The 14,181-nt window shown below is 38.8% G+C and overlaps 1 protein-coding gene across 2 annotated transcripts in view; it reads right to left on the minus strand.

Annotated features, from left to right (window-relative positions):
* The window catches only part of map3k4 (mitogen-activated protein kinase kinase kinase 4), a 297,498-nt gene that overhangs the window by 114,648 nt on the left and 168,669 nt on the right, over positions 1-14,181 (minus strand). For both annotated transcript variants that reach the window (XM_004914648.4, XM_002936262.5), the window contains exons 12-14: positions 10,867-11,028; positions 2,945-3,078; positions 501-579 (exon numbers count right to left, since the gene is read on the minus strand). In XM_004914648.4, the coding sequence (XP_004914705.1) occupies positions 501-579; positions 2,945-3,078; positions 10,867-11,028 (375 nt within the window). The remainder of the gene's footprint in view (positions 1-500; positions 580-2,944; positions 3,079-10,866; positions 11,029-14,181) is intronic.

Genomic DNA, 14,181 nt, shown 5'->3' on the forward strand with positions numbered 1-14,181 from the left:
AACTGATATAGTCTATTGGCATATGAATGGCACAGTACTTGTGTGGGGAGAAGGCCTGGAAGTGAAGGGACTGGAAGAACGCTCCTGTAGTTTTTTGCTCTGTCACAAACGGCATACATGGCATATTACTAGCCAAGTTGGTGTCATGTAATGTGTGCCTGAGCAACAGAAGTTAAAATTTCTCTCAAAAATGTTTGAAAAAAATTTTTTGAAAGAGGACAAAAGTAAAATGAATGCAAAGTTTATCTGGAAATTAAAGGGTTTAAAGTAGGCAAATAAGTATCGTCTGCACAGAATTTCAGTATATTGGTGTTTCTAAAAGCTGGTGAAATGTACACTGTGGGTTAGACTAAGTACTTTTAATATATTTGTTTTGTGTAACAACAACAAAAACAAATGCTTGAAATGAAAAACACACAAGACTGTAAACTCTCCTGTAACCTGAGTTGAGCTGAGTTGAGAAACTATTTTTTTTTTTCTAATAAAGTAAACTTCATTACCAAAAAGTCATCCTCTGGGAGAGCTGAAATGAATACTGGTTCAATAGCTTGAAGATAGTCAAAACCTTGGGTTGCCCACCTGTTAAAACAGAATGAGAATCATCTCCATCATCGCTGACACTGAAAGTAATTTCTATAAAACATAAGTCATCTTAAATACAAAAATGAAAAAATATCAGATTTTATTACTCATCATATGCACATAATATACAAAGTTATACAAAGGCCTTGTAAAAAAAAATGTAGATACAATTTAGTTGCATGGTAATTAAGCTTAAAAAAAAGACTTTTTTTTCAGAATCTTCTGTCCGACTATTTTCAGCCCAACTTTTAGCTTATCCAGACAAAGGTTAAAAACCATATCTGACAATATAAATAACCTTAAAGTGGTACTCCACCCAAAAATTTTCTGTGTGAAATAGAAAACATTTTAATTTTAAATAGCTGCTCTGCAAAACTCATTAAGTACATGTCCATTTTTTTAAAGTTACTTGTAAATGTAGTTGCAAATAATGTAGTATGTTTACTCCTTTCTGTGACCGTGGATTTTGTAACCTGCAGGAAATCACCTCTCCCCATGGGCTTCAAATAGTTTCCCATTTGGATCAATAGAACCTACACAGTCCCAAAAAAATGTATTCTTCTGCATTTTTATGTGATGGAACCAATTTTCTAAATGTTAATTGTTTGACAAGGGACAATTTTAATTCATCAGGATTAAAAAGTTGTTTTGGGTGCTTGTAAGGGACATAAGCACCCTGTCTGCCATCACCTTAAAAATGATGTAACAAGAGTTTGTTTTCCTCCAGGTCTTTTAATTAAATGGCTTGCAGCATTATTTTAGCTTGATAAAAGCCCACAAAAGGCCTGAAATCTCACTTGAATAGTTTTAAAGCCACTTACATTTATGTTGCTTATAATTACATTTAATAAAATTTATGTAAAATACCAAAAATTTCAAGACATTTAACCCTTCATTATAACTATTTAGTTCTTGAGCAGAAGATAAAGTGGTCTTTGTAATAGCAGATGTGACATCACAAAAGTTTAGGAACATTTAACCAAGGAACCTAAAATTTAAAATTTTAATTCCATCCCCTACATATTTGTATATATGTGGAGGGTTTTTTGCTAATAGGAGCACCAGACCGGGGTATCAGGTAAGTGAATATCACCCCCCAGTGAATTGACTTTTCCTTCTCCTAAGCTGCCGATTCAGGTCCTTCAGACAGATTCAGCAGCTTATCTGCCCCTGTATGGGGCCCTCCCACAGGCCTACTAGACCTATATCTAAGCTTGACTTTTTTGTTGGATCAAGGAACACTTCGGATCATTGAAGGGGTCCTCGCCCAGACTTTTTGTAAACCCTTCATTGTAATGTGATTGTTTGGCCCTAACCCAAGGTGGGGATATCAGGGGAATAATTAGCTCATTTGGCAACCTCGCCAAATAAAAACCTCTTGCGAATGCCTGCAGCATAAGGCGGGGATATCAGGGGAATAATTAGCTCATTTGGCAAGGTTGTCAAATAAAAACCCCTTGCGAATCCCTGCAACAGGAGAAACGGGCCATGGCTCGTTGCTCCTGTTGCAGGCATTCGCAAGGGGTTTTTATTTGACAACCTTGCCAAATGAGCTGAGTGATATTTACTTTAATACACCCATATGCTGAACTGGTACTGAAATAGCAACAGGGCAGAAAGGGTATTTCATTTAATTCTTAATTTTTTTTTTTTTTTTTAAACAGCCCTGTCATGGTATAGCAAAATATACTTTTATCAAGGGTAGTGACCAATCCAAATCTTATTGGTAATAAACATGACTGAACTGTATATCAGAACAGGTAAATTATCAGTTGAGTGCATTAAGGAGATAAAGCAAGGAACCAAGCTACAAGGAATCCCTATAATATACTATATCAGGAAAGTAATTATGCTGAGGTGAACTGTGCTCATGTAAATATCAAGATTGTATACTTTCATGACAATTTATTCCTAATAGGATATATATTGATTACTGTTTATGATTAATCTTGACGTAAACAGATCACAACTACTGATCACAACTAAGTTTGCAATGTCACAGAAATGTTAAAAACCTACATTTTAAACGGCACGTTCTCATATGTGTAACAAGTGTTTTTTATTGGTTTGTTCTGATCTGTAATTAGGAAACCTTTGGCCTGATAGCTGTTGCTCAACTTCCAGCACGAAGGTTCATTCTAAGAGATAATCTTTTCTAACAGCTAGAAATTCCTAAAGATTCTACAACCTGTATCAACACTGAACACATTCTTGTTGTTCCTAAACATTTTTCTAAACTTTTCAGAAAAATAAACTGAAGATTAGGAATTCCTGCTCATGCTTACTGTAACATAAGATCTTCCCGTTTTCGACAACATGAAAATCTCACTATTCATGTATTAGTATTATTGGATTGAATTACCTTGGTCTGGTGCCGCGACCACTTTCACATTTTGTCAGCACAAAGTTCATCCACTTTCTAGCAAAGTTGATATATTTGTCACCAGTTTTCTGTCTGAACTCTCCAGACATCAGACGAACCACCTCTTTGTGATACTTTAAAACAAAATGGATAGTCGGTATTTTGTACTTGTTAAGATAGTGAAAGCATGTTGTTTCTGAAAACAAAGTAATATTAGTAGCAGCCAGTGTTTCCATGCAAAAATGTCTTTCCTGAAATAAAACTCATTTATACAAACTACAGCTAAGGACATGCCTCCACATCAGCAAAGGCACAAAAACAGCCCAGGCAAATATTCACTCTTGTGCACTCTTGCACTTGCGTCCCTGGGGACATAACATAAAAATCAAAGAGAATGGGAGTAGGAAAACTATAAGCAAAAATAGCACATAATGGTCACAGAAAATAAATGAACGAAATACTAAAATAGGGGAAAAACATAAAATGAAATATATGAAAGCAGAGCTCAAAATAAAGTAAAATTTAAAAAAAAACAAAAATATTTTAAAAACATAGAAATATATAACATTTACCTGCAATAATATATTTATTCATTAAATTTGCTCCAGTCACAGACACAATAATGATAACATATACACATCCCCAACATTGAAACTGCTTTCTTTTCAGATGTACTTTTATAGTTTCTTTGATGCTGCTGTCTTATCTTCCATTTGCAAAGTGTCAGCATTTCTTACTTGTTCCTTTTCTCTTATTTAAAATAGTTATATCTACTTCTACATGACAATCCCTATTAGCTCATTTCAATGTTGAAATGGGGAATAGTTACTGCAAGCAGTGCACTACTGATATCATGTGGGTATGTGTAATCAGGAGCATATTTAGGTCTGTTGCTGCCGTAGGCCCTGGACCTAAATACGCCCCTATGTATTTGCGGAAGTGTCGTTGCGTGCATGCTGGATAGCCACGAGCGCAATGAGCATTCAGGAAAAATTAAAAGCTATTGGGAGACTGGGGGGTGGGCCCTATCACAGAATACTGCATCACCATCTACGGTGCCCAGCTGTAAAAAAAAAAAACAAAAAAAACATGGATAGCTTTCCTTCTACTGTCACCTAACATTGATCTAACAGTTGTCACTTTATCTTGTGTAAGACCATCTCTCGCTTTGTGATCTTTTCTGGTTCCAGCATTATGGTCAGCCAATTCCTTTTCATGAAGACTGGTGCACATGTCCATACAGTACATACATCACAAGGCACTGGATGGATATGGAAAGTACGCTCATTTGGCATAGAGCTCAAGCCTTAATGGAGAACTAAACCCTAAAAATGAACATGGCTAAAAAATGCCATATATTATATACTGAACTGCACCAGTCTAAAGTTTCAGCATCTCACTATCAGCCATGATCCAAGGCTTTAAACTTGTCACAAGGGTTCCCCATCTTGGAAAGTGTCCGAGACACTAACATGCTCATTGTGCTATGAGCAGCTCTTGAGAGGCTAGGCTTAGGGGTCGAAGAAAATTATCAAGCAGAAAATTAGGTTGGCCTGTCATATAAACTGTAATTGAAATGCTAATTGCACTGGTTTCTGAGCTGCAATGTACTAATAATCTGTATTACTTACAAATCAGCCTTATATTGTGACATTTATATTCTATACATATATATAGTATATTGTGCATCGGTCCCTAAGCTCAGTAACTGAGAGCATGTCAGGGAATTAGCAGAACAGAACATGGGGAGCTACTGGGGGCATCTTTGGAGGCACAGATCTTCCCTGCTAAAGGGCTGTGGTTGCCTTGGGCTGGTATAGAAGCCCAAAACATAATGTACAACATTTATGCCCCACTTCTTTATTTTTGCTTTAATTCTCCTTTAAGGCATAAAAATAAATGATAGAGAGTCAAAGTGAGCTCTGGGCTTTAGCTTGTCTTTAAAACTGTTCCTTAGATCTCCGCAGAATTTTCAACGGTGATACACTGGTGACAAATATAAGCATGCAAAATGTGGCAAAATCAAAGCCAGCATTTTTAAATATAATAAAGACTATTATAAAGCCAGCTTTATGAATCCCTCTAGTTTAACAGCATTTGTGCATATAATCCTGTACACTAGATATGTTTCCCAGCATACTGAGCAGTTATGCTAGTTATACAGCACTTTACAATAATTTATACCAGGAGTCTAACTATAATTTAATAATCAAGGGTTCCAGAAAAAAATAGAAATGGTGGGCTCTGCTCAAAAAAAATACAATCTAAAAACACGAGGTTAAATGGCAAACTGTTCCAAGAATGCCAGTACCAAAGTAGACAAAGTACTGTATATTGACATGGACTAATGATCAGTTTAAACAAGAAGTTTCCTTTCAATAAAGTGATTAAATTCAAAGGCAGGTAAATGGCCCTTGATAAAACTTACCATTCTGTTAGTATGATAGGGATCTTAGATTGTAAGCTTCACTGTGGCAGGGATGATGTGAACTATGGCACAATGCTACTCTGGTTTTCTTCCACACTCCAAAAACCTACAAGCAAGATAATTTGCTCCTGATAAAATTGGCTCTAAGGGCTCTGGCACACGGGGAGATTAGTCGCCCGCGACAAATCTCCCTGTTCGCGGGTGACTAATCTCCCAGAGTTGCCATCCCACCGGCGAAAATGTAAGTCGCCGGTGGGATGGCACACGTGGTGGCGCGATTTCGGCAAATCGCCTGCGCAGCATGTGCCATCCCACCAATGACTTACATTTTCACCGGTGGGATGGCAACTCGGGGAGATTAGTCGTCCGTGAACAGGGAGATTTGTCGCGGGTGACTAATCTCCCCGTGTGCCAGAGCCCTAATGTGTGTTAATGTGACAGGGACCTTAGATTGTAAGCTTCACTGGGGCAGGCACCAATATAAATGATGTATAATCTCTGTAAAAGTCCTACATAAAAGATGATACTAATAACTAGGTATGATCTCTGTAAAAGGCTTCAGAATGAGTTGGTGCTCTATAAAAAAAAGAATGATAATACAGTGAGTTTGTGAAGATTCTCAATCATCCAGGTCATGGTATATCTGTAGTAATAATTCAAATCAACTGGACTTGCTGTGTTCTTTTTGTTTTTTTCCTTGAAGACATTTCGCCAGTCATCCAACTGGCTTTCTCATTTCAGAATGACTTGTACAAAGATCTTCCTGGAATAAATACATTGGAATGTTGCTCCAAACAGCATAATCTGTTAATCATAATCAGCATGGGTTCAGGGGTCTCATGAAGGTGAGGTGTTGATTGCATCAGCATGATTGGAGCTTTGAGGTGTTATTATACCCCTATAACAGAGCTTAACCCAGTGCAAGTATGTTCATTACTGGACATTTGCCTAAGTAAAACCTATTTCAAGTACAAGGATAAGTTCTACAGAAAAAAAAAATGGCTGTGCCATGGGATCGTCAGTTTTGCCCATTGTGGCAAACCTGTAACATGAAGGAAGTGGAAAGAAAGGCCCTTGATAGCTTCAAAGAAATCACTCCCAGTCATTGTCTCAGATATGTGGATGACACCTGGGTAAAAATACACACACAAGAGGTACAGACTTTCACTGAGCACATCAACAAAGTAGACCACAACATCAATTTTACACGGGAAGATGTGCAAGATAACACGCTGGCTTTTTTGGACTGCTTGGTAAGAGTCAGAAGGGTGGAAAGCTGAAAAAGGAGTCTACAGGAAACCAACCCACACAGACCAGTACCTTGACTCCCACCATCCACTAGATCACAAACTGGGGGTTATCATAACCTTACATCACAGAGCAAAAAAGATCCCCACCAGCACAGAAACGAAGGTGAAAGAGTTGGAACATCTCAGAGGGGCCCTTAAGACGTGTGGATATACGGATGGGCCTTTGTTAAAACCAGAAGGAAGAGAAGCAATAACACCAAAACCCCTTGTGAAGGAAGCAGGACAGGCTAAAGAACTTGGTCCTCCCATATGTAGCTGGGGTGTACACCACATCCCTGTCTGCTTTAAACCCAGCAACTGGTTCACCCATAAGACCCAATCCCAAAGCATAAGATGAGTAACATTGTATATGCAGTACAGTGAGGAGTGCTCTGACTTATATGTGGGAGAAACCAAACAACAGTTACACCAGCGTATGGCGCAGCACAGAAGAGCCAGCTCCTACATGTACCTACAGTTAGGTCCATAAATATTTGGACAGAGACAAGTTTTTTCTAATTTTGGTTCTGTACATTACCACAATGAATTTTAAATGAAACAACTCAGATGCAGTTGAAGCGCAGACTTTTAGCTTAAATTCAGCAAGGTGAACAAAACGATAGCATAAAAATGTGAGGCCACTAAAGCATTTTTTTTTCAACACAATCCCTTCATTTCAAGGGCTCAAAATTAATAGAACAATTGACTAAAAGGCAATTTCATGGGCAGGTGTTGCCAAGTCCACGTTATGTCATTATCAATTAAGCAGATAAAAGGCCTGGGGTTTATTTGAGGTGTGGTGCTTGCATGAGGAAGATTTTTCTGTGAACAGACAACATGCGGTCAAAGGAGCTCTCCATGAAGGTTAAAGAAGCCATCCTTAAAATACAGAAAAAACCCATCCGAGAAATTGCTATAATATTAGGAGTGGCAAAACCTACAGTTTGTTACATCGTGAGAAAGAAAGCAAGCACTGGTGAACTAAGCAACGCAAAAAGACCTGGACAGGGAAAACAACATTGATGGATGACCGTAGAATCATTTCCATGGTGAAGAAAAACCCCTTCACAACAGCCAACCAAGTGAAGTACACTCTCCAGGCGGTAGCCGTATCGATATCCAAGTCTACCATAAAGAGAAGACTGCATGACAGTAAATACAGAGGGTGCACTGCAAGGTGCAAGCCTCTCATAAGCCTCAAGAATAGAAAGGCTAGATTGGACTTTTCTAAAGAACATCTAAACAAGCCAGCACAGTTCTGGAAAAACATTCTTTGGACAGATGAAACCAAGATCAACCTATACCAGAATGATGGCAAGAAAAGAGTATGGAGAAGGCGTGGGACAGCTCATTATCCAAAGCATACCACATCATCTGTAAACACGGTGGAGGCAGTGTGATGGCTGCCAGTGGCACTGGGACACTATTGTTTGAAGTATATTGAAGATGTGACACAGGACAGAAGCAGCCAAATTAATTTTGAGGTGTTCAGAGACATACTGTCTACTCAAATCAAGCTAAAACCAGTCAAATTGATTGATACAGATGGACAATGACCCAAAACACACAGCTAAAGCAACCCAGGAGTTTATTAAAGCAAAGAAGTGGAAAATTCTTGAAGGGCCAAGTCAGTCACTTGATTGTAACCCAATTGAGCATGCATTTCACTTGTTGAAGACTAAACTTCTGACAGAAAGGCCGACAAACAAACAGCAACTGAAATCCGCTGCAGTAAAGACCTGGCAGAGCATTAAAAAGGAGGAAACCCAGCATCTGGTGATGTCCATGAGTTCAAGACTTCAGGCTGTCATTGCCAGCAAAGGGTTTTCAACCAAGTATTAGAAATAAACATTTTATTTCCAGTTATTTAATTTGTCCAATTACTTTTGAGCCCCTGAAATGAAGGGATTGTGTTAAAAAAATGCTTTAGCTGCCTCACATTTTTACGCAATCATTTTGTTCACCCCACTGAATTAAAGCTGAAAGTCTGCACTTCAACTGCATCTGTGTTGTTTCATTTAAAATTAATTGTGGTAATGTACAGAACCAAAATTAGAAAAAAAGTTGTCTCTGTCCAAATATTTATGGACCTAACTGTACATGTATCTAAGGAAAAAGGATACACATTTGATAACTGTCAGGTCCAGATTCTAGACAGGAAAAGCAACTGGTTTAAAAGGTGTTCAAAAGGCAATGTATGTGAAAACAGACATATAGGTGTCACATACAATGCTGTTTTGGCACCTCTCCCTGGAAGGTCTAATAACACCTCAAAGATCCAATCATACTGATACAATCAACACATCAACTTCATGAGACCCCCTGATCCCATGCTGGTTATGATAAACAGATTATGCTAATTGGAGCAACATTCCAAGGTACTTATTCCAGTAAAATCTTTGTACAAGTCATTCTGAATTGAGAAAGCCAGTCGGATAACTGGTGAAACGTCTTCAAGAAAAAAACAACACAGCAAGTCCAATTGATTTGACTTATTACTACAGATATGATAATACAGTGAGACACTCCTTGCATATTTAATCAACCCCTGGCTGTTGCACAGCAGCCCTTAAAAAGAATGTTTGCGCCAAAAGCCCCATTTATGTTTATAAAATTAAAATACCCTTGAAATGTTTAAAAAAATAAATTGAAGTAAAATGCACATATGCTCAGAGGGGCATTTTGAGAAAGTGTATTTATTTAACAGGTCTCATTTTTTATTGATTTTCAAAAAAAATTAAAAAAAATAAAAAATAAAAAAAATAAAAAAAAAGGGGGGGGGGGTACAGCAGAATCCCCCCAAAAAAACAAAAGAAAACAATATTTCTGAAGTTTGGCTGTCATTAAATCTTCATAGGTCACTGCTCAAGTATATATCGGACCACAATCCCCAGGCATTTTTTAAACTTGCTGGGGCACCTCCTAGCTGATCTTTATTAATGGTAACATCTTAGTGACATCATTGAACCATTCATTCAGTTTTGGTAGGGGGTACAGGGGCTATCCAATGCATTATTAACACCTTAGCGTAAAAGTGATCTCACAACAATTCCAATGTGATTTGTGAAGATTTCTGGGGCGCACAATCTCAGTAAATCAAGGGTCTCGGTAATATACATGCAAATGGCTGTCCAATATTGTCCTATCAGGGGGCAAGCCCACGCCATGCGCCAAAAGGAACCATCTCTGACAAGTAGATCCAGCCAATTTGCCAAGTTTATTTGGAGTTAAGTATGTAGGTAATATAGATTTGTGTTGAATAAGTTTATCCTTAAAGGAACAGTAACACAAAAATATTTAAATACCTTATAAGTCACAAAACATCTCTAACATTAGGTCTAGCCTTTCCCCCCGTGACTTTTTTTAAATGCTTCATGTAGAATTTTAGTGACGAACTGCTCCATAGCAACATGGTGAAAAGGCGACGGGTGCTTGAATTCCTGTGTGTACTGACCTGGAAGTTGTCTTCGTGTCGGAGGACCTTCGGCACGTAAGCTTTTTATCAGCGTTTGTAGTTTAAATTTATGATCGCAACATTACCCCACAAACTGTCTGAAGAAATAGAAACATAAATTTAAACTGCATGCGCTGATAAAAAGCTTAAGTGCCGAAGCAAGCACCCGCTGCCTTGCTGCTATGGAGCAGTTCGTCACTAAAATTCTACATGAAGCATTTAAAAAAAGGCAAGGGGGGAAAGGCTAGACCTAATATTAGAGATGTTTTGTGACTTATAAGTTATTTAAATATTTTTGTGTTACTGTTCCTTTAAAGGATATTAGGAAGCTGTGTAGTCTGTCGGTCACTTATTCCCACTGGTTATCATTCATTTTGAGTAAGTTTACATTCATTTTCCTGGTGGGATTTGTACCTTTTATGGTTACCATACAAGGTTAACATTAAGGTAGGTTAGAGGATTTAGAGCAACACACAATGTAGTCATCAATTAAACAGAAGTGATAAAGCAACACTTTTGCACATACTTTCCATGCAATCTGAAGGTCGAATAGATCAGATTGCAAATTTACCATCTACCAGTTTGGCCAAATTTCACAAGAAGGAATTATTCAATCTGAGGATGAAATAACTGGATGACAGAACTGCTATATGATGAATTTGATATTTTCACTAGTTATCCTATTTAACACTATATACATGTAATTTATATTTATAATGTAAATTACTAACTCGAAGGATTAAAAACACACCTCAAAGCCAAAGTTATAACCTTGAATCATTGCTTCTCTGTAATACTGCTGCAAAGTAGAAGATTCTGATTCATCAATCTCTGCTTCAGACTCATTGGTGAACATTTTATCAACACGGTCAATTGCACTGCTAATTTCATTGCAGAGTTGCAGAGCTTCACTCTGGAAAGGTGGTGATATAAAAAAAAATGTATTAGCTGGATATCTAGTAGACATTTTACTACTCATCCTAACAGCTTCTTCAGTTCAATTGACTGGTACAGGAAGTCCTCCACATATAAACTCCAATAATACAGTCACAATGGTGCAATGTAACTATCCAGAGAGGTGACAACTAAAACTCCCAGAGGTTTGAATGCTGTGAGGTTACTGTGATAGAATTTCCAAGAGGCAACTGAGCCTGTAAGAAGTTGACTGCAGCAAGATAAAAACCTCAGCATCAGAATAGAGCTCAGTCCTAAGAAAGTACACTTGTTGTTAGACTTGTGCCTAAACAAAACATACTTCAAATACAAGGACCATTTCTACCAACAGAAACATGGCTGTGCAATGGGTTCTGCAGTATCTACCAATGAGGAAGTGGAAAGAAGGGCCTTACATACATTCAAGGGAAGTACACCACTGGTTCAGATATGTTGAGGACACTTAGGATAAAATCAGATCTAATGAAGTGGCAACATATACAAAACACAAATAACTTGTTGGACAATAATATCAAGAGAGGATGTCCATGAGAACAAACTTGCCTTTTCTGACTGTCTGATAACCACCAAGAGGGAGGGAAACATGAAAACAGAAGTATACAGGAAACCCACTCATACGGATCAGTATTTGTTCGATTCCCACCATCCGCTGAAACACAAACTAGGCGTGTCATTAGAACTCTGCATCACAGAGCGGAAAGTGTGACAACTGATACAGAGTCAAAGACAAGGAGCACAAACATCTCAGAGGAACAATAAAAGCTAGTGGCTTCCCAGACTGGGATTTTGTCAAAACAACAACTAAGCCCAAAAAGAACACCAAAAGAAATAACTGGCCCAAGACACAGAGTAGGCACAATATAGTCACCCCGTACGTAGCTGGAATGTCAGAGAAACTCAGAAGGATTTCAACAAACACCACATTGCTGTGTTTTTCAAACCTAACAACATACTAAAACAAAAACGATTACACCCGAAGGATCCAATACCTAAAGAAAAACAAAGCATTGTGGTATACACAGTCCAGTGTAGTGAGGAGTGCACATTGGGGAGACGAAGCAACTGCTCACCAAGCGAATGGCTCAGCATAGAAGGGCGAACAATACAGGACAAGACTCAGCTGTCTTTCTACACCTAAAAAGACAAGGGACACTCCTTTAACCCTTTAAGTGCCATGGGACGTAGATTCTACGTCCAAGGCACTAAAGGACCAAAGTGCCATGGGACGTAGAATCTACGTCCAATGGCACTGTCGGGTTTACAAGCGCTGCGCTCGATTTTAAAGCAGCGCAGCGCTTGTAAACCCCTCAGATCCCCCTAGGCAACGAGCAAATATACACATACTCACCGATCCGGGTCCCCCAGCCGCACCGATCGCGTCGCCAGCCAATGACAGCAGTGGACACGCGTTGATGACGTGTCCACTGCTGTCCCTTTAAATAGCGCCGCCTACTGTCGGCTCCTCACTCCTGCTGCGCACGTTGGACAAGATGGAGCTCCCCTGCTGCCTTCCTGCTGGATTGATCGCCCCTGATCGTCTGCCTGCCTTGGGTAAGCTGAACTACAACTCTCTACCACTGTTTATTTTGCTTATTTCTATCTCAACTGTCTAAAAAAATTTTTTTTTTTTTTTTGCATTTTTTCTTCTATCTTTGTCATTATTACACTTTTGTACACATACACACTTATTTACAACTTTCCCAAGCACACACAGACACTTACACACACACTTACACTTTTTTTTTTTTTTTTCTTTCTTTTCTTTCTTTCTTTGCTTTCTTTGGCAGTCTTTTTTTTTTTACTAAAACTTTATTTCTGATCTTGCTCTATAATTATCTGATTTATTTGGTTGCATTTTAGTGTTTTTTTGGCATTTTCATAATTGATTTCTGTTTTTGAATTATTCCATTGCACTGTAACTTTTTTTATTGCTATTTGGTGCTGAATTTGCAGTGACGTTGGTGGATCCAGGGCTCTGACCACCGATTTCATTGCAATTATTGTTCTTCTGTTGGTTTAGGTGGTTTTATTGGATTTTACTGATTTTATGGTGTTTTATCTTTGCATTGTTCTTTATTGTGTGTTTAGTGCCCCCAAAAAGGTTGCTTTTGCAGTGACATTGGTGGATCCAGGGCTCTTACCGATTTCATTGCAACTATTGTTCTTTGATTGCTTTTAGTGGTTTTATTCCATTTGATTTCAGTTGTTCTAGAAAGGTCCAGAGGTGCTAAGATTGTTCTGGTAGTTTCTATTGCCAAGGGTTAGGCTGATGCCACACGAGGCGTAGGGCTGATTTTTTCAGCAAGTGGAAAAACGCTTGCCGAAAATTCAGCCCTACGCCTGCTACTTGTTCCTGCACCCGAATGAATGGGATACGCTCGGGTGCAGGCACGTGTAGCCGATATACGCATGAAAACGCGAGACTTTGCATTCTCACGCGTTTTCATGCGTATATCGGCTACATGTGCCTGCACCCGAGCGTATCCCATTCATTCGGGTGCAGGCAAAAAAAAAGGGGTGCATAGAGTGCAGCCCCAATATTATGCATTTTCAGGTTTGGCGGCCATGTACTTATGTGCAACCAGACATAGGTATCGTTTTATTCAGGGGAACTTGCAGATTGATGGTTAGTAAGTTTTTGGTAGTTGCCATGGAGATTTTGGGGAGAAATCTAGGTTTGTATCTAGTTTTTCCTTGATTTCTGACCAAAATATAGGTTTGTATCTGGTTTTTCCTTGATTTCTGACCAAAGCGCTGACTTCTGCAAGGGACTACGGCCGCAATTTCCCATGTAGAAAGAGAAGAGTGGCGTCTCTGAATAGCTGAAGGTGTGCACTTTTCGTAAATATATAGATTGTGGGGGTTATCTCACAGGTAAGGGGGGTTAACACTGAAAAACTGCAGGTAGTGCACATAGAGCGCAGCCCCCAAAATTTCAACTGAAATTGCCCTTATGCATTGCCCCTGTTTTGGGGCATTTGGTGGCCACGTCTTTATGTGCACCCATACATATGGGGTATCGTTTTATTCAGGGGAACTTGCAAATTGAGGTTTAGTAAGTTTTTGGTAGTTGCCATGGAGATTTTGGGGAGAAATCTAGGTTTTTATCTGG

The sequence above is a fragment of the Xenopus tropicalis genome, chromosome 5 (genome assembly GCF_000004195.4).
Source record: "Xenopus tropicalis strain Nigerian chromosome 5, UCB_Xtro_10.0, whole genome shotgun sequence".
In the NCBI taxonomy this organism is placed as follows: domain Eukaryota; kingdom Metazoa; phylum Chordata; class Amphibia; order Anura; family Pipidae; genus Xenopus; species Xenopus tropicalis.